Here is a 20,671-nt window from a genome sequence, read left to right as displayed (position 1 = left end):
TAAATTTGAAAAAGAAATTACATTTTAGTACATGTCATATTTTGTTACTGAGAAAACTCTACAAAATATTTTGCTTTTGCAAATGTCAAGACCAGAAGAAATGTTTCTGAAAATGCTAATTGTTTATCTTCATGTCACCAATTTTTAATCATCTCATCTCAATATCCACAAAACAGATTTACTAGCTACCATCTCAAATGTCACTCTGCTAGAGCTGCTATGGGAGTATTTAGTAGTAAAGGTCACCATGCGGGCCTATATAATAAGGCACTTGTCAAAGTGGAATTCCTATGACTCTTCTGTTTAAACTAACTCATATAAATGTAGAAAAAAGTAAAATTTCACACCTTATGATATACGTAAATCCATGACCAGAAGGTATGACTTCCAGCACCAGGTATGAGTGCTGGGTTCTCTGTGTAGAAATTAACAATACAATCATATATATCAAATCAGAAGTCTTATTCCTAAAGCTGAATCTTAAGCATACTTAGTTAGGCACAACCCCTCTAAACTCAAAATATATTCATGTTACGGGAACATGGTAGGTGAGTCATCCAATGGCTTACAAAATAACCATCCATGTTTACTCAGACTTCAGTGGAGTTTTGTCCTAAATAAGGATATACAACTGTAGGTTTAAAAACTGAATTTTATCTGAAATCCCATTCAATTATTTATGGCAAAATCTCATTAGGATGTAATTCTAACTCAACAAAAACAGGACTGTGCCTGTGCCTGACAATTTGTGACTCAGTTGTCAGTAGTCCAATACAAGTAGTCCTCACTTAGCGATGACTCATTCAGTGACCGTTCAAAGTTGTGATGGTGCTGAATGAGTGGTACTTATGACCGGTCCTCGAAATTCTGCCAATTGTACCACCCTATGGTCATGTGATCATGATCTGGGTGCTTGGTAACTGGCTCACACTTATGATGGTTGCAGCGCAAAGACAATGGGTGTAATGGTATGTGGGAAGGACCATGGGAGACTGGGTGAAGAGAATGGTCAGATAAGAGACAGCACAGTCTCAGATAGTGGGCAAGGCAAGAGGCTCAGAAGGGACCCTCCCTAGTTTCCCAGGCTGTAAGGGAGATGGCGGGAGAAATGTACTTTCAAACTTGCAAGATTCTGTTAAATGTAGCTTTACAATGAAGTAGAATTAACTTATCTGGTGATATTCCCTGTTTGGTCTACCTGGTAAGGCTGACAATGGGGAAGCTGGCAGGGAAGGTCGCAAGTTGCTCCAGTAAGTCTCCCCCACCCAGCAGCAGCTCCCCTGGGCCCGAAATTGCTCTCGTGCACCACTGCAACCACCCACACACCTTCCCCCATCCGGCAGCAGCCATTTATCTGCCTGCTGGCCTGCTTGCAAGCTGCCTGCAACTTGCAATTTCCTGCCGGTTTCTCCACTGACTTTGCTTGTGGGAAGCCACCAGGAAGTTACGAGAAGGACCTTGTTTAATGAACCATGATCCTTGTTTAACTGCTTATTCCTTGCTGCTGCTAAGCAATGCAGTCATGTGCACTTTACGACCGCATCGCTTAGCAACAGAAATTCTGGTCCCAATTATCATAGTGAAGTGAGGACTACCTGTATTTCAAGTGTTAAAGACGATATGGACTTCTGCGGAATCTGTAGAATATAGTGAAGGGTTCTTGAACTATTATGAAATGAGACATCAGTTCTATGGGACAGTGGCAACCAGATCTTTCTCACATTAGCCAGTGCCATCTACCACATATATTGGAGGGTTCACCCAAGATATCACTAGCAGCCCTCAACAACTCATTTATACACATACACACACACACACACACAAACCAGAAGCCCAATCCTTTAATTTCCTTGTTTAGGAATGGCTAAAAATCGCATATTTGTGCAGCTCCTATTATAATGTCACATCTAATTTCTTTTGCTTATTATTACTTTAGAGGTTCTTGGTTTATTAATGACTTATGATTTTTAATGGCTTGATATATTTTGCTTATTTAAGCATCAGGTTGGGAATCTGACCAATTCAAGAACTCCAACCTGCAGTTCTTGATTCAGGGTTCTCCAGGTGACCTTGGTCAGGATATTTGCTTTTAGATTCAGTTTCCTGTTAAATAGGATGTTGGTTTTCTGGACACTGCAGAACAGAGTTTCAGCTTTTGTATTCCTTTATGCATAGCTGGAGACTCACTTGTTAACAGATGTCAGGAAGCTGGTGATCAGTATCCCTTGTTAGCACCCTGTGGCCCTCTGCTATTGGACTCTGGACAGTATGAATTTTTAGTGTTCAGATTTATTAGCCTGCATTCTTCCTAGTTAAAATTAATGTACAGTGAAATTCACACCAGCACAAAAGGTAATTTCAGACACTTAATTAATCCCTACTTAAGCCTTATTTAGATAGCAGAGGTGATGATACATTTCCTTATGACTTAATCTCCTTTTGCTAACATCTGAACCAAGTGGTCCTTCAAGAAGAACTTATAATTCAAGGTGACTAAAAGCTTCACTAGTTGGGTCATGAGTCACATCCTGTCCAATCCATTTATAGAAGAACAGTGATAATGCTGTCCAACTTACAATCAGTGATGATGCATGGCCAAAACATGACTGAGTCTTCATCATCTGGAGAAAATTCAGAGAGAGCTCCCTTCTGTAAAAAAAGAGGATTACATTTTCTCCTCTTGCAGAAATAATTATTTTGACTTTAAAAGTAGAACTTCCAAAGAGTACCTTATTATTTAGCTGTATTTTAAAACAAGCTACAATTTCTGGTTTTGTTATTTCTCTTTATTATCTTTTTAAAATGTAATACATCATAGATTACTCCAAAAAGACTCCTGTCTGAAATTATGGAAGTGTAATGGAGCTAGATGGACCAGTAGTTTGACATGAGGCAGTTTCTCATATGTGATGTTTGCTGGGCTATGCAAAAAAATGTTGAAGGGGTGCTTTGCAAAGAGCATTTGTGCAAACAAAGCACCCCTCCTCAAAGCATTAAAGCAGCTGCACCTCCCAGAAGGTTAAGTACAGTTACTTTAAAAGTTGTTGCCAGAGTTTGATTCGCTTCTCTGACTTTCTCACTTTTAACTATTTCTGTGCACGCACACATGTGCACGCGCACACATACACACAAGCAGATAACTGGGGAAATCAAGGTGAAGCATTGCAGAAAGAGCATTTTTGGAAGATCTTAGTGGCTGAATAAAGCTGGTCCTTCCAGAAACCTGGGCTACAAGCCCTGTACTGTGCCAGGCTGGCTACAGTGCTGAAATTTTTGAATGGTTTTAACAGACAATCCATATACTGTGTATTATAATAATCAAGTGAAATATGACTAGGGCATAGCTGGCACAGCTTGAAAATTATTCACAACTTTAAAATCCAGACCGTCCAAACCACAAATGTGAATGTTCAGAGCATACAACTTGTTCCAAAGCTAGAAGAACACCCAGAATGAAATAAAAAGAACTGATAAAAAGAATTTACAACTTGCCAGATTTAATTTTAGTGTATTATGCCTCATAATTCATTGCTGATAATTCCCAAGAATACTACAAAGTGACATAAATGAGTGTCAGCAGTATATTGATAGTTTCTGTGATTTTTTACAAATTCCATGTAGATTAAAAGTTTCATAGGCCAAAGGTTCCAGGCATTAACAATAGCCTTTCTATAATACCACTCCAAGAAAGATAGGAATAACTACTAAGGACTACCCTCAGTGCCCAATGTACAGATGATCCAACAGAAACCATAGACAAACAGTTGTAAAATGCTGCTTAGAGAATAGCATAGATTTTTCTCTTCTCTAATTCAAGGCAGAGGTTCTCTAACAACATATATATCCATCTACCTATCTATGGAAAGTACTAGGCTGGGGAAAGTTGGTATAAGCTATAGATCATGATGGCTATATCACATCACCTGCAACCAGACTAAAGAAGATCCATAGAACAAAGATGGTGAAACTCATATACCTAAATCAACCCCCCAAATAATTAAAAAAAAATGTTACCATTAAACCAAAAAAAAAAAAAAGTTACCATTAAACAATTTAGAGAGTTTTCCTCAAGATCACTTAAAACAGAATTTTATCACACATTGTCAACACATTAGTTAGAATGTAGGAGACCACTTCTGCAACTTTTCTAATATAATTTTATTACATACAACTTGGCTTTATCATTTCAACAACTGGGTTTAACAGTGTTCATGTTGTTGTATATAATTATGGTATACATAAATTAATTCCTAATTACACAGGAATTACCATTTTAACTACTGAACAGAAAATGCAATCCTATGTTTGTTTAATGGACAGCTGAATCCATAGTTTAAAAGACTAAAGTTCTCAAACATCCTCACCCATACGGGACTTCATAACCTGGCCTAGCTTCCTGCTTTGGGATAGAAATTAATACATAGGTGGTAGTTCCTACTGCCACCACCTATCCTTCAGGGTTTATATCCCATACCCCTTATGGAAGTATAAGAGATAGGGCTTTTATAACTTTTAATGCCTTTCAGGTGATTAAAAGGTAAAAATGCAAACATGAAATAATTTAAATAGTGCAACTTCCTGTCTATGTGGCAAAGAGGCTAGCTGAATCAGCATCCTCGCCTCCCTGGGAGATACACCAATCTCACCAAAGATAAACAAAATCAAATTACCTAAAAAGTAGAATATATGAAAGTGCTTATTTAAGTTAAACTGAAAATATTTAAATATTCAAGATGACAAGGATAAATACCAGTGCTCCCCAAAGTGCAAAAAAATAGCCTTTTCAAAGTTATATGTAACAGGAAATGCCATGCTCCAGGCAGATCAAAGGTGTGCTACAAATAAACTGCTCCATCAAAATATTAAAGATCTCCATGATATTTTACAGGATACTTTTGGCTTGTGTAAACTATTAAATAAGTTATACAGCTACCAAAAAAAAAAAGATATGTACTAGTTTTAATTGTTAATACTTGTATTAGTCGTAAATGAAATGTATTAGCTTTGTTATGCTTGCATTGCAATAAACATTCAATAGAAATATTTCAAAGGCAATATTCTACAGAAAATGTATCATCTAAAGATTGTAAAGCAAAATAAATTCCAAACTTTTCTATTTCCAGCAGAAGGAAGAACTGGGATATCTAATTTGTGTACATGACAGACAGCATCTTATGCCCTCCCCCCCGTCCCCCGAAGATGTGAACTGAGAAGGGCTGAACTAGCAGCTTAGCCTGATAAGCAGACCACTGCATTCACAACAGCTTGTTTATTAAGAAATAAATACCACTGGCTTTGTTGGATATGAACTTTATATCCACTGGGTGAGAGTTCCACTAAATTTAGTGGAAATTACTTCTAGGAGAGTAAACACAGGGGTTCCAGGGGAGTTATGGTGAACTAAACACATCTCTGAAAGAGTGGAGACAACTGCAGCAAAGACTGAAGAACCAGGGAGTAGACCAATTCTTCAGAAACTTTACAGATAAGGAAAGGATGAGAGATTACCCACATGTGCTCCCAATGCTGGCTGCTCCTCACAGGGAGACCACAGGACAGTGTTCTCCCATGGGTTTGAGCACTGGGAGAAAAAGGGATCAGCCATCATGCTCACAACCATGGCAGAGCCTTTTAAAGGACACTGGGTTCACTTACCTCACTTTCTCATCCCTTTCAGAAATTGCTTATTTAACTATCTTAAGGGGATAGTTATTAGAGACCTTCAGAACAAGCTTGGAAAGTCACTTGGTGAGTTTACCTTCATTCTTGAACAAAAGAAAAATTAACCATAAGTTTAAGAACTTAAAGAATTGGAAATAAGTGGCAAAAAGCTAAATAAGACTTTGATTTAAGAAAGTTATAAATGAATTAAGGGTAAAGACAACTTTGGAGTATTGAGACTTTTACTATAAGATTTTGGAAATAATTATATAAAATAAACAGCTTTTGATGGGAACCACATTGTTTTGTCTATCTTAAGTCATAACAGAGATTTGAGACTTTATGATTTCAGAAATTGGATACTAGAAGGGACTAAAGATACCAGGCAGAAAAGGGAAAACAAAGTGTAAAAGTGCCTTTGGGTTTTGGTTAGTATGGGGATTTACAAAATGACACAAAACATTATAACATTTGAAATATTCCAGATTTTCGAAGAATGGGGCCAGAAATCAGTAACTACAATGTCAGCAGTGATGTCTGCTTCTATGGATAGACTATGTCCAAAAGATGTTCATGAAGGAATGACATATGTGAAAGAACTTTTCCCTGATGCAGAAATAGTAGAATCAGAAGTATTGGATAATTTAAAAAAAAAGTGTGAATTATAAGACAGAGAAGGCAGCTAAAGTGGAAATACAAATGACAAGCTAAGAGAACAACCCTGATAAAGACTTTCTACTGGATACACAAAAGAAGTTGTTAAAGCTTTGAAAATCAAAGTGGTTTTACAAATGATAAGCCAAGAGAATGACCTGGATAATGATTTTTTACTGGATGTACAAGAGGGGTTTGCTAAAGCCTCGAAGAAGCCTCTGGGATAGGAAAAAGAAAAATTGAAGATAGACTAAATCCTACAACAACATCTGAATGACTTAAAGGTCAAGATCAAGAAGTAAAAGGAAGGAATATAAAGCTGATTTGTTTGACCAAGGTTAAAATAAGACATGTTTTTTATAAAGCTCTGGTAACCCTTTATAGACTATTTGCTGACACCAGGACGGATAAATTGATGATTTATGGATTTGGATATAAATAAGGGGAAAAAGAGATATTTGTTTGTAACCTTATACGGAGGGTGAAGATTTCAAATGTGTTTATACCTGTTATCATGAAGATCAGAAGTCACTTCTTTACTGTATATACTTTTCTTTTTTTATCTTACTTTCATTTTTTTTCTTTGCACTTTTCATTTTTTCTATTTTTCTTTCTCTGAGTTTAGTTTGTATTTGCATATTATTATAATAAAAAATTTCAATAAACATTATAAAAAAAATAAAGTATGCACAGGATTCTACTACTAATACCCATTCTGATTTTTTTTAACAGCAACACTGGATGGAACTTCTTTAGCACTTTATTGGATTAAGAACAATAGGGATGTACAACTGTTCAAATCTAAAGCACAAAAAGATATCTGGAAGGGACACAGATGTGCTTCCTGCACCCACTGATACTTCCTTAAAGAAGCCATGTATTTTTGTGGGCTTGCATGGTAGCTATATGATCCCAAGAAAATACATGGTATAGTTAAGGAGATAGGCAAAAAAGTATACTAAGGTACTGTTGTCACTTTCTTAACTCAAATGCATATTGTCCTGGGGTCATGTGAACTCAACAGAAGTCTTTAGCCACCATTTAGCCACCTTCATGGTAATTGGCTTCTGTTGATATCAGCTGCTCTTTCTCAGTCTGTGCTGGGGTGGGAAAAAGAAGATATTGGCTGGCTGTAGGCTTTCAGTGTTCCTCCTGGGTGTTGAGGCTGCTGAGTAATGCTTCCCCTTTCAGCTGCTCTGCTCTTGGTTTGCTGAACTCCAAGCCTGTTTCTCGTTCACCATCAGTTGCCTGCTGAGTTGAAGGGTACACATTTTTCCTCCCTTCTTCCACATGACATAAATCTTCCTCCAAAACATACCTACAGATCCACATTCTGGTGTTAGCATTTTCCTTTTATAGTTGGAAACCCGGTGTGGTCCAGTACTCTTCAGGTTCCTCTTTTTCCAGGGGAGAAATCCAAGGAAAGGAAAAGCTGATGCTGGCCATTGCAAGGCTTTCCTTCCATAAGCATTACCACAATTTTTCAAGGCAATTAGAGAAACAAGAATTTGGGCAAGTCTTTTTTTTCCAAGACAAATTAATGGCTGACCTAAGCTTACCTTTAAATATTTTTTTTTAATTTAAATTTAGAAAAAAATATTTAAATTTAGAAAAAATATAAAAAATAGACAAAACATCAAAATACACTTAAAAAAAACACAATGAAATGGGAACAATAATTAAATTTAAAGAAAAATAATAGAAACCAAAAAAGAGAGAGATAAAAATTCCAAAAAAAAACTAGAAAAGAAAAACTACTTTATGCATTAAACGTATCAATAGTCACCGGTTTACTAATAAATGCCATATAATACTATAGTATAATTAAATATAAAATATTATGGTACAATATCGTAAAATCTCTGTCAAAGTTCTACATATGGCTTCATCCTTTGATTAGTAGATAATATTGCCTTTTCCAAGATGGATAGGTTACCCATTTCCAAAAGCCATTCCTTAACCTATGGAATAACATCACCTACCTGTTTGGGTCATGCTGTGTTCCCCATATCATCTCAACGGAAATAGAGAAATGGCTAAACTTAACTTCTAATCAACAGGACACACATCTTTTATGTTTATTATGGGTTAGGGGATCTATTTTGCCCCATTCTTAGGCAGAATGAATATAAATGGTATTCTTATATAGGAAAAGGTAATATTGTTGAAAACATGTTTGTTTTGAGCTGAAGCACTGCAACTCATTGTGAATAGTTTCAGGTTCTATCCCCTTATGTTACCCTAACCATGGCACGAACATGCCCCAATGGAGGCAGATTAAAGTAGTCTTCGGCTGCTCTGGTTTTAAAGTAGTGTTTTCTCTCTTTTTCTACACAATTTTTGCTGAGAATATCATCTGGCATGCTTCAGTGAGAATGTAGTTACTGATGAAATCAGGTGCTGGGAACTGCCAGCTCCATCAGCCACTTTAGACTGTTGAGGACTCACACAAACACACTCTCCTTTGATCAGTGGGTACTGCCCTCTGGGGTGATTTTGCTTGGGTTGCTGGACAGAACAGACATCTGGTTTCTGCAAAGGCACCTGATCATAGCACTAGTCAAGTCTTATGTGGTCCTTATCAAAATGAATTTAACAATCTTTTGAAAAACATGTTTTATCATGAAATTAACACTCTTTTGGGCAAGTGCTAGGTCTGGATTTGTAAACAAATCACAGGTATGGAATATCTCCACATCCATGGCCTATAGTTGGGTAACTTGACAGGTGGCTAAACACATGATGTCAATCACCAATTGTTGTGAGAAAATCACAACCTCCCTTTATTTTTTCAATTGTATCACAACAAGGCTAAACCTGGTTCATTGTCTACCAGTCAAGACTGTAAAACCAACAGTCTCAAAATAACTTATTTGTAAGTATGTGCAGAGCCTGATCAGTCATACAAAGGACACCTTAGCAACGTTCCCAAGGTGAAAGACCCCCTCCCAGATTACAAGGCAGGTGTCAAGCAACTCATATAGGGATACAGATGAAGTCATGGTAAGATAAGCATGCATATTTTGAAAAATATGCACTAAGCATTTTTTTCTATTGTACAATGTGCCAAGCTGTGCTATATGCCACTGTGCTGTGTCCACAATGGCACTTAACTCAAACTAAGCAAACAGAACTTCTCTATTTTCCACACCAACTGTATTCATCCCTCCCCACCCCACCTGATAGGAAGACTGATAAGTGGTTATTTTTCTATTGGCAGGTGATGGTAAGTGGGAGGGAACCTGAAAGTGGGGGAATCTCTCAATTGTTTCCTTGACTTAACTTGACTTATTAATATGGCAGAATAGGCATCTGCAATGGGGGTAGCAAAATTTTTACTGGCATACATTTTGTTGGCTAAATGACCAGTAATAATACTTTAAGATGCCCATCTGGCTTTGCCCTCAATAAAATAAACACTCATATACTTGAGTCAATTTACTTTGGTCTATGGCAACCATTCAGAAGTAAAACTCACTGAATCAAAACCAATCTGTGTTTGATTACATGCTGAACTACTACAGTTGCCTAAAAAGGACAGGTCTCCTTTGCATTACCGATGAATTAGAGGGGTCATCTTATTTTTGCTGAGTATATAAGCAATAGGGGAAGATGTTATTGAAAGGCATCAGTTGGCAGGAGTTGCAAATAACAAAAGCAACTGCTGAAAAAAGCAGGAAAGGGGAAGATACCGCCATCACTTCAAGTGAGGTGAGGAAACGTCTTCCTCTTGTCAGCCACCACCAAATATAGAGGTTGAAAGTCTGACTGGAGAGCTTCTATGGACAAAGGCACTCTTTACTGAACTCAGATTCTACCTGCAGAGGGGAATGACAGAATGAAGCCGGAACAGTTTAACCTCTAAGCATATTAACTGGGAATAAGGGATCAGGGTCAGCCTGCATTCGTTTCCTTGTGGTTGCAACCCAGTACAAGGCAGTTTATGAACCCACACTCCTCTTGCAAACAGGGAAAAACAGCTGCATAGCCCAAGAATCTCTCCTTCAGCTTGCATGGGTTACATTGAACTAAACAGATACATCTCCAGCAGTGCAGTAACCTATGCATATTCACCTGGGAGTAAGAGGCTTTAGCTAAGCCGGGCTTACACAGCAAGCATACCCAGGTTTATCCTTATTGAACTCATATTGCTACTGTCTCTATGTGAATGCGTATACTTAAGAGTTTGGGTTTGCAAGGGAACGTGAGAAATGGTTTATGCCTGTACAGTATATGCAGATCGGGATCAATTCATTCTACTGCCTTATTTAACAGGCAATTAATGTTAATCAGTAATTATTACTTACATCAGTATTGGTTTAATGTTTTGTTCTGGCCCTACTCTTTTCTGATGGGTGGTCTCTGGCCAGTATCTATACATATACCCATTCATGCACCAGCATGTCACATGTAGGCATTAGTTGGTGAACGAAAACCATCCAGAAACGATGTCAACAGGAGTCGATCACTCTAGGTGACAAGGATAGGAAGCGGGCCCATCCTAAGTTTGATGTCTTTATACCTTTATTTTTAATAGGGGGAGGGGGTTGTTAAAGTCGCCTTCGTTCTGGGTGGAAAGAGGGAACCCAACTGTTTTACCTTACAGGCTATGAACGCAGGCACCAAACCCGCTTTTGTCTGAAAACCCCTGGGTCGCAGTTCACGTGGAAGCAGAGTACTGTAAATGCGTTATTTTCCACTTTTCCAAGCCAAGTCAGTTCTAAACAACTGTTTAAAAATCAAGACTGTGAGCCACTCGGAGCAGCGTGGTTCCCGTCTCGCGCCCATTCCTCCCCCTCCCCCTCTTGCCTTTTCTTCCTACGGGTGGAGGCTTTGAAGCATGGACGCAAAACAAGTTTGCTCAGTGACCTGCAGGGCGACGGAAAATCCTTGCCAGCTCTGCAAATGACCCTGCACTGATACTTGCTGTTAACGGTGCCCTCAGCAACCTTCCTAATTTCCGTTATGCAGCCTGACATTTTTGGACACACGGATTGGAGCCCAGCCCGGAGCCAGCCAAGCGGGTTTTTTGCCCCCTTTTCAAAAAACAACAAGAACAAAAACCAAACCAAACCAACCACATTTCCTGAGCAATGAAGCAGGTAACGGATCGCAAGAAGGCGGGGAAAGGGGGGTCGAAAAGGGCCGTGGAAGGAGACAAAAGGCTCGCTAAACCAATAACCGCAGGGCCAGAAACTTCCTAATTGGCTGGCTGGTCAAATTCCAGGCTCTCCAGCACTGCTGGGAGAAGAATAAAAACAAAAGCAAATGCCGCCGCCGCCGCCGCCGCCGCCTTAAACAGCGACTTTTTTTTCCTTCCCCAGCAGGTGGCTCATTGCGAAGCGCCCTCAGACAATGGGAACCCGAGCAGCGTTCCCTGGCGTCTGTGGCTCTAGCTTGCGTCTCTTTTTCGGCGAAGGCATTTCTCCTGTTCAGTCCGTAGATAACAACATCGCCGGGCTTTCTCACGCCGGTTCATTAACATCGCTCCGACTCTCCCCCCTCCCCCGGGCCCGCCTAAAATCACTCTCGCATTCGCGCGCGTGTTGCTCGTGCCATGCCAGACACACCCTGCCCCCCAGGCCCGGCAATAATTTCCAGGGCTTCGTCGGCGCATCCCTGGCTGCAGCTGCAGCACCAGAAGCTCAGCCTTTTGCTGTGGGGTAGCTGTGGGCGGCTGCTGGCCGAGGAAAGGGCCGAGCTGAAGCCGGTGGTTTCTCATTGGCCGTGCGGCCGGCAGGGAGAGCCGAGGAGGAGGGGGGAGAAGAGGGGAGGCGAAGCCGCCGGCAGCAGCCTCGCACAAGGGAAGGCGCACACGCACGCACACACGCGGGCGCGCACACATGCACACAGAAGCACGCAGCGCGAGCGAGGCAAAAGCTGCTCCGGTATTGTTATCCCTGTGAACGAGCGGAGGCGGCGGCGGCGGCGGCTGTTACCGTTGCCCGGGGAGGCTAGAAAGTGAAGGAGGCGAGGGAGTCAGGACGGGCATGCAGAAACAGCAGAGCCGGCGTCAGAGCGAGAGTGCCAAGGCTCAGCTGGGGACGTACTAAGAAGGGGACTGACTGCCTCAAGTCGCCGGCGAGGACAGCCTGAGAAACAGGAAGCGGGGCTATATTCCGAGAAGGAGCCGCTACCGCCACCCGCCCGGAGCAGCCGCGGCTTTGGACTGAGCAGCCCGCTGCCTTTTGTGTGCGCGGACCGTCGCCGGTACCCAGGACGCGAAGGAGGGACAAGAAGCCAAGCGGCCGCTGACCTAGAGCACAGTCGCCCCTTCTCTCGAGACGAGCCCTGCCAATCCTCCGCCAGCCCCTCCTGCCTTTCTCCTCTCACCTTGGCCCAAGACGGTCGAGGCTCCCTCCCCGGCCCACGGACTTTTCGCCCCGCTTGGCTCGCTCCCGTTGGCGCATCTCTCGCCTCCCTGCCTTCGTCTCCATGTGCCGGAAAGCGGGAACGCCGCCGCGGATCTGGCCGCCGCTGCTCTTGCTGGTACTGGCGGCCCTGCAGCAGGTAAGAGATGGCGAAAAAGAGGAGTATAGTAGCTGGGCTCGGGGCTCTTTGTTCCCGACGATCCCGGCGAAGGGCGGTGGCGGGGGTGAGGGACGCTGCGGTCGGACGGGCGAACTGGGGAGGGCCACTGCTCTTGTAGGCTTAGTGGGCCTGATTCACGAGTGGGGATTCTGGCGAAGGGGAGAGGACCAGGCTCTGGAGCTGCCTTTTGAACAGAAGCAGCTTTGGGGGGCAGAAGCAGCCTTGGGTAGAAGCGCCCCCCCCCCCGCAATCCAGGAAGAAGGAGAAGAGCCGGGGTGCGTCGAATGGGAATACAGAGGATTTCACATTGCAGAGCCGGATTTAGATTGGCGGCGGCGGAAGCTCCTGCTTTCTTGGCTTCTTGCAACGGGAGTTAGAGACCCTTTCTTTTTATCTAGGGCTGAGCAGAGCAGGTGGCTGCTTCGGCGTCGAGTCACACTTGGGGGACTTCTCGAAGCCTGGGAAAAGGTCGGGGAGTAAAAGGGGGTAGCGAGAAGTTAGGACCAAGTTATTCTCTCTCCACTTTCGTGGGATATGGGAGTGGGCCTTCCGCGCGGGAGGGAGAGAAAAAACAAAGGTCGCCTGGTGGTGGGGGGGGGGGAGCGCCTATTGGAAAGAAAGAGACTGTCCGGGAGATTATTATAAGGAAATACCAAGCGGGACAGATGAATGAAGTGGAGATTGGCGGGCTAGAGGGGAACAGGGATTTTTTCCTTTTTTTAACTTGGAGATGAAGAGGAACGGGACAGTCTTGGCGCCATCTCCCTAGGAGAGGAGCGTGGGAAAGGAATCGCCACTGCCACCCACATCTTCCCCAGTGGTTGGGAAAATAATACGCCTTTCCTGCGGGCAGGCAGGAAACTGAAACACGCGCGGACTTGATGGTTTCGGAGTCTAGATAGGATGGTGGAAGTTACGTGACCAAGAAAGTTGGGCTTGTCTTCGGTTTTTTTCCTCGAGTTTGGGACGAGAGTGCGGATTCTCTCCGGCCCTAGGCGTGGCGAGGGTCACCCCAGGCTTGCTTTTCTGTCCGCTCAGCGCTCACACGCGCTCTGCCTGGGGTTCATTACGGCAGATGCTCCGCGACGTCCCTTCTCATGCAACCTTCGAAGGTCGAATTTGGTGTGTCATGGCACAGGCTGTCCCCTTTTCGTATTTCCGACTCCTTTTCTGCCTTCCTTGGTTCAGGTGAAAACTGGGATTTGAATTCCTTTCCTAAGTCACCTCGGAATAACGAGGGGCTCAAAATCGTATTAGCGGCCGTGGCCCTGGAAGCATCGGGCAAGAACGGTGGGTGGTAGCGTGCCATCGCCTGGATTGTGCTGCTGGTTAGCCAGGCAGGGTCCACCCGGAGAGGCCAGGGAATAATCCCAGAGCAAAGTAGTTTACAGCCCCCAAAGTTACAGTGGGTCAAACGTGTTTATAACGCCCCCTTCTGTGGACTCTGGCCCAGTGAAGAGGAGTGCGCTAAGCGGTTACCTCGCCCCTCTGCTCCATCCCCTAATCTCTTCCCGGGAAGAATTTAATCAGCCTCCGCCTCCGCTCCCCTCCTCCCAGCTTGGCTCCTGCTGTTTTCTGCTGCTACTGCAGCAACTAGCGGGAATTTCCACGGGAATAACCTGGGTTACTCTGGGTTAAAGCTTATCACCTCCCTCATCCAGCCGAGGGTGGGTGGGCTAGTATGCACAGGGCTACTCCATCTTTAGTTTTGGCTGAAGTTCTGACTCTTACACGCAGGGGGTGCAGGCATCGATCTACTGTCTGTGTGGCCAGCCACTGTATTTGTACCACTTGCAAATCTGCAAGCAGGAAGACAAACCTCTCCTTATTGAGAGTTGAGCATTTTCAAAGTTGGGATTGTCTCCAAATCAGGATTTTTACATTTGCTGAGGCTGACGATTTGAAAGCCATAGTGAATGCTGATAGGTCCCTTATACAGTACAGTACAATTGTGTACTGAGGGTAGAATGTGGTGCCTTCAGCTTCCCTGTGTTGGGTTTATGAGCAGCTGAAGTTAAAGCTTTAAGCCATTATGTGGGTAAAAGGGAAGTTAGGTGCATCTTCCAGTAGGGTTGGGACTGGGCTGATGTGGAAAGGATGACAATTAGAGTGGGCCTGGGCTTTCTGGAATAAGAGTTTAGTTATTCCAGACAGAAAGTGCATGGGTGGTGCAGATTTTGGAAACTGATAATAGAGTTGTCATGGATCATTAAATGAATGCGTGATGTGCATGGAATTGTCCTGGGCTGCAGGGCAGTCTAGATAATAAAAGGGTCTCCTTGCAGGATTGTGTCTTGTGAAGCAGAGATCAGTTAATATAAGCTGTTGATATTTTTCTGAGGTGAGGACTTCTGCATTTTAGTGCTTATCAGATGTATCATGTTGAAATGGTAATGTGCTTGTTTGAGACAGGTCTAGAATAATCTTTGTTTGATAGCAGGACATGTGCCGTCCAGATATGTATATGCTTTCAGGAAAGGTTGGAGTTTTCTGAGGTTTCCATGAATTGGTGCCAGGGAGAAACATGCAGAGTGGACTAGTTCTTTGGTCAGTATAAAAAGCAATCTTCATCTTAGTGCAAAGGACAAAGAGGAGTAGATTTCAGAAACAGATGGTATAGATCCCTGTCTCTTAATGGCATTTGTGGATGGAATATATTTTCTAGAAGAGGTAAGGGACTCTTCCTCTGCGGTAAGCTGGAGAAAGGAGTATTTCTGGCTATGTACATGTTAGTGAAGGGGCTATATTTTGGCAGTGGATACTATCTAGTTTAAATACTATGTGGCTAGGTGACTGGGTACAATCGAGCAGTAATCACTGTCCATGGAGCAGATCTCTAATTATTCTGTAAATATGACCTGGATATACCATTCACAGCCTTGGGGGTGGGGAGCGCTTTCACTTGCTGCTGTAATTCTTGATTGTTTTATTTTGCTGATTTTCTGTAGCTTTGATGGTTTCTCAGGCATTTAAGGTGCTGAAACATCAATACTAAACATTTGGGGATTTTCCCTTGGGGTCGTATCTCTCCAGTCTCTTTCATTAACGCCCCCCCCATCTTCCTCCTTTGGAGGACTTTTATCTTTCTAGAAGATCTAGAAGTAGTTCGGATTTGGATTGCGTTTAGCTTTTTCTTTAAAGATAGATTCATACCTGTACAAATCTGCCTATACCACTTTTTTTCTGGAGCTACCCCCTGGTATTTTTAACATGTCTATACTTCTGGTTTTGGTTTAGTAACCACAGGTTGAGATCTGCACTATGCTATTATTCGCTTCTCTGTACGTGTTCCTCCCAAGACTGTTTTTAAATTAAAACAGAATCTATGAATTATGGACAGGAGTGAGTTATATTGCTTTTGTGTATCACTTAATGTCAGTGGCATGTCATGGTTGGAGAATCCAATTTCCTCCTTGTTTGGATATCCATTAAATCAGGTTAAGACTTTTTTAACAGTGTGTAACAATGCTAAATTTAGGAATGAAATCAGTTTCATAAACCTGAAAATAGTTTGGCCTGGCTTCCTAGCTTTGTTATTTAATCAGGATTGTTATAAGTTAGAAATAGCTTAGAACTTTTGCATTATATACATAGCTTATGCAGTAGAAGTGTCTGAGGCACTGTTCCAAAACATACATGAGGATTCTTTGACCTGATGGCTCTTTTTTTCTTTATTTGTCAAACATTTCCATGAGTTTTTTATGATTTTATGTTTATAGGGTGTATTTGGCAAAATACATCATTTAGGAACTTACTGAAACTGGTACTTGTCAACATTGAAGATGAAAGACTGGATAGAGTAAATTAAATCTAAATTGATTGTTGTTGCATAGAATCTGGCGCTTGGAAAGAAAACATTACAAGGAAAATGATTTATAATATCAGTGCTTTTGAATATGTGCAAAGAGTCAGTCTTTGAGGAAAACCACGGGGGGGGGAACATTTTTAAAAAATGGAGAAAGGGGGACCCATTAAGTAGGATTAAAAATAATACCATGGCATTTCTGAGGGAAAACATCTTCTAAATTTCCAGTCCTGAAGAATAATTGTTTTATGTTACCCCAGTGTATAATAGCATCATAGGTTAGAAAAGCAGTACTAATACTGAAGAAGGAGTAGATTATTGTGAAAAGAATGGATCTTAGATTAAAAAAGAATACTAGCAGTGTAGAACAGATACACTTGTGAGTCAAGAATTGGAATCAGATCTAGTGAGATAAGAATGGAAACCATTTGTTCCCTGTTTATTAATATTTTCTCTGCTAGTAGCACCTTTTTTAATCTTTATCAACCCATTGTCTGAATTTATATGATATATTTCCAGTGGCTAGAAAAGGCAATGGAGGTTCATATAAAAGGTCAAACTACACATTATGAGATACGAAACTCCTGCCGTTCTTTGTTTCTTTTACTTGTAACATAATCTAAAAATTGTTTGATGTCATTTTTATGTAGTGCAAATCCATATCTACATCAACCAATGGCTAAGAACAGGTTGGAAGGTGCATAATGTGATAACATCCCATTACATATTGTTTATATTAATCAGAGTGAAGAGGTATGGGACTATGTTTTAGATTAATCTTAAGGTACTGTGGTAGGTTAGTAGATGGATGCTTTATAATTCAGTTGTTTCTCTTTCCATTATATTTCCTTTGTGTAGATATATTTCGTAGTTGTCCTCTACTGCTTTTCAAAAATGTGGAATCTTTATCATTTTTTTAAAAAATTAAGTTCTGTAACATTTCAGTTTTCTTTTCCTCCTCACCCCTCCCCAAATTCTGGATAAAAAGTTCATGTTTCTGTTCTGAGTAACTTCAGTGTGAGTAAATTTTATACTGTATATATTGAGAAATAGTCAAGATTTAATATTTTGCTTGTTTGCTTGTTATTTTGATACTAGTATCAGTGATATAATATAAATGTGACAAATCAAAAAACTAATGTTATGTGGAATTTGTCTGATGTCATTCATTTTCTGTGGAAGTTCAGAAGAAACCATTTTTTGAAGAAATGTTTTTTTCTTATTAAACATATAAATTTCAAATATGTTTCTGAAGTTAAATAAGGAGTTGATACTGGGAATAATAAAATTATTTTACAAAGTTCACATTAGTCCAGTCAAGATGGCATACCTTTAAACATTATATACATTAGCATTTTACAATTGTTATAGTATAGTAAATATCAACATAATAAATAAATCTTTAAAGATATTTAAATTCAGAAAATTCCAATTTGCTATTTAAAAATATTACCCTTTGGTTCAGCAATAATTTGAAGAATTTTGGAATAATTTCTACTTCCTTAGCTAAGCTTACTTTGAGAGAATTATTTCTGGTTCTCTCATCCATTATCCTGTTCTATTTGTGATAGGCTTAGAACTCAATTAACGCTTACTTCCTTCAGCAGAATTACACTCCTGCCAGCAGAAAACAGAACACAGTTTTTGGCCATTCTTATGTCCGCTCCACTGTCCTGTGTACCGTAAAAAACTGCTTTGGGGGTCATGAAATCCTCCAGATCATTTGTAGCAGCTGCTCGGAAGAAGTGCCTCTAGTTTCTTCTCTACTCTTCTAGATTGGAATCACTATTTTTAGGATTTTGTTGTAAAAAAATCCTGTTTTTAGGATTTTGTTGTTGTTGTTGTTCTAATTAGGATGAACCTACATTTTCTGTAGGCATTGTTGCTTCCTTTGCCGTTTACTTCCAGCAGGTTTGCCTTGCTTCAATAATTTTTCTACCATTTATTCACAAATGTCTACCGCTAGCCTCAGTGACAGAAAAGGACACCTGTGCGGTGATGTCACAACACTTTTGCATATTGTGCATCCTGACATTGTATGCAAGTACCCAAATAATGGGGCTAATACCTGCCCCGCCCCCCGTAGATTCCTATGAAGGACTATTAACATTATACCTGGGACAGAGTAGAAAATAAAGCTTGTTGTAATATCAGTAGGAGCAAAACCTTGTAAATTAAAACAGTTCAACAAGAATGCTAACAATTCTTACAACACTTTCTTATTGGAAAGCAAACAACCAGCATTCCAATTGCTTCAGAAGCCTATTGGGCAGATTATAACAATAAATAAAAGAAATTGAATAGAATTGTTTTCATTAAATGAAGATGGCCGTTTAGTGACTCATGCGTTGCTTATCATGTGATATTTCTGCCTGTTCTTCATTTAAGAAAGTGATTTGCTCTCATTTGCATCCTCTCTGCTTTCCCTTTTCTCCTTTCTGAGAATATAATGTTTAAAAAAAAAACCCAGACTATCTAAAGAATTAGGATAGTTGATGGCACTTAGAGACTTAATGCAGTTAACATGATGCAAGCATTTGTGAACTTACGTCTTTTTTGTCAATGGATAAAATATTCTTATTTTACAGATGTATATGGATGGAAGAAAGTTTTTATTCCAATTTTAGTTGGTTGAAATGTATTTGTTAGATTTATATCCCATTATTACTCTAGGAGTTCAGGGTGGCTTTCATGGGGTTCTCCCATTGTTTTATCCCCACAACAATACTGTGAGGTATATCAGGCAGAAAGAGTGTGAATGGCCCCAAAGTCACCCTGTGAGTTTCCACACCTGGTAGTGGTTTGATGGTTTCCTGGAAATAAATCCTCTGAACCAAAAGTGGTTTGAGATGTTTCAGATGTAGAGTCCTGGATGAAATAGGCCTGCTTTGGGCCAAACCACCCCGAACCTTGAGTCTTACATAAATATTGATCACAGTATTAACAGATTTAGCTGATGCTTATTCCTAGCTTTGCTATCCATTAATTATACAGCCATTATTAAAGAGGAATTCCTAGTTTTGATTAAGTGTTGAGCAAATAGAACCAGTTTTACTGACAAATAATAGGCCAGTGATTTCATTTTAGCATTTCCTTTAAAAAATTAGAAATCATATATGACCCTTTGTAATTTTTTCGCACTATTCAGAGTTAAAGAGATGCTAACAAAATGTAGCAGAAAGCAAAAAGTCTTACTGATACTGGCAGTCCCAGATTACTGTCATTAAGTGAGGACCTCACGTGATTGCACCTCCGACTTCCTACCAGCTTCCCCATTGACTTTGCTTGTGGGAAGCTGGCAGTGAAGGTCGCAAATCATGATCACGTAACCACAGGATGCTGCAACAGTCAGAAATCCAGGCTGGTTGCCAAGCAAGTTCGAATAGTCACTGAACGAGAATAGTTGTTAAACAAGCACCACCTGTATGGAATTATGTTCATCTGAAATCTATTTTTTAGTCTTAATAAGAAGTAGAAAAGTAAAGGTTTGAGGATTAAACCATAATGAAATGTGCATTATATGTTAGAATCGAAGTACAATCATCAGAATTATTTGTGGTCTGTTTCAATGCAAGGCACGGCTATATGTCTTCTATCTTGCTACAATTAGGGGGGAAAATGGCATACAATAGTTTTTAGAATTCCAAGTAGTACAGACAGTGAAATATGCACAAATTATATATGAGTGAATAAATTACATATTTTAATTAAACATCTATATGTTAATATTTTGAATAATGTCATTTTTCTGTGTCATGCAGAAAGCTTTGAATTTCAGATAAGTTCTTACATAACGTACCATAGCATTCAGTTTCAGGAAGGCATTATTCCATCACTGTGTTTTGTTTTGTTTTTTAATATCTAATAGGCTGTTCATGCTTTGAATGTGATTCTGAAAAAATTATTTGCATCTGGGATGAGCACAACTCTTTACTGCTATTCTTGAAACATGAAGCTGAAAAAAGGGGCAGCTGCTTTAAGAGCTACATGAACTTCAATAAACCAACTGTTTAAAACAGC

The 20,671-nt window shown here is 40.6% G+C and overlaps 2 protein-coding genes across 5 annotated transcripts in view; one reads left to right on the top strand and one right to left on the bottom strand.

Moving 5' to 3' along the window:
* Positions 1-11,907, bottom strand: part of LOC148213733 (uncharacterized) — a 228,929-nt gene extending 217,022 nt beyond the window's left edge. Inside the window, exons 1-3 of one of the 4 annotated variants that reach the window (XR_015794045.1) lie at positions 11,394-11,907; positions 2,577-2,649; positions 348-415 (exon numbers count right to left, since the gene is read on the bottom strand). Coding sequence is in view for 1 of the 4 variants with exons in the window: in XM_088130828.1 (XP_087986954.1) it covers positions 2,577-2,621 (45 nt within the window). In the remaining 3 variants the exon portion in view is untranslated. Of the gene's footprint in view, positions 1-347; positions 416-2,576; positions 2,650-11,393 lie in introns of those variants that run through there. The other 3 variants (XR_015794043.1, XR_015794044.1, XM_088130828.1) reach the window with 3 other exon arrangements.
* A 230-nt stretch (positions 11,908-12,137) lies between these two features.
* The window catches only part of CDH2 (cadherin 2), a 154,637-nt gene continuing 146,103 nt past the window's right edge, over positions 12,138-20,671 (top strand). The window contains exon 1 of the mRNA XM_088130827.1: positions 12,138-12,825. Within this exon, the coding sequence (XP_087986953.1) occupies positions 12,751-12,825 (75 nt within the window). The 5' untranslated portion in view covers positions 12,138-12,750. The remainder of the gene's footprint in view (positions 12,826-20,671) is intronic.

The sequence above is a fragment of the Python bivittatus genome, unplaced genomic scaffold, assembly GCF_059951505.1.
Source record: "Python bivittatus isolate LINGU-HERP-01145 unplaced genomic scaffold, Pbiv_v1 ctg000840_np1212, whole genome shotgun sequence".
Taxonomy (NCBI): domain Eukaryota; kingdom Metazoa; phylum Chordata; class Lepidosauria; order Squamata; family Pythonidae; genus Python; species Python bivittatus.
This window is presented reverse-complemented; position numbering and strand designations above follow the sequence as displayed.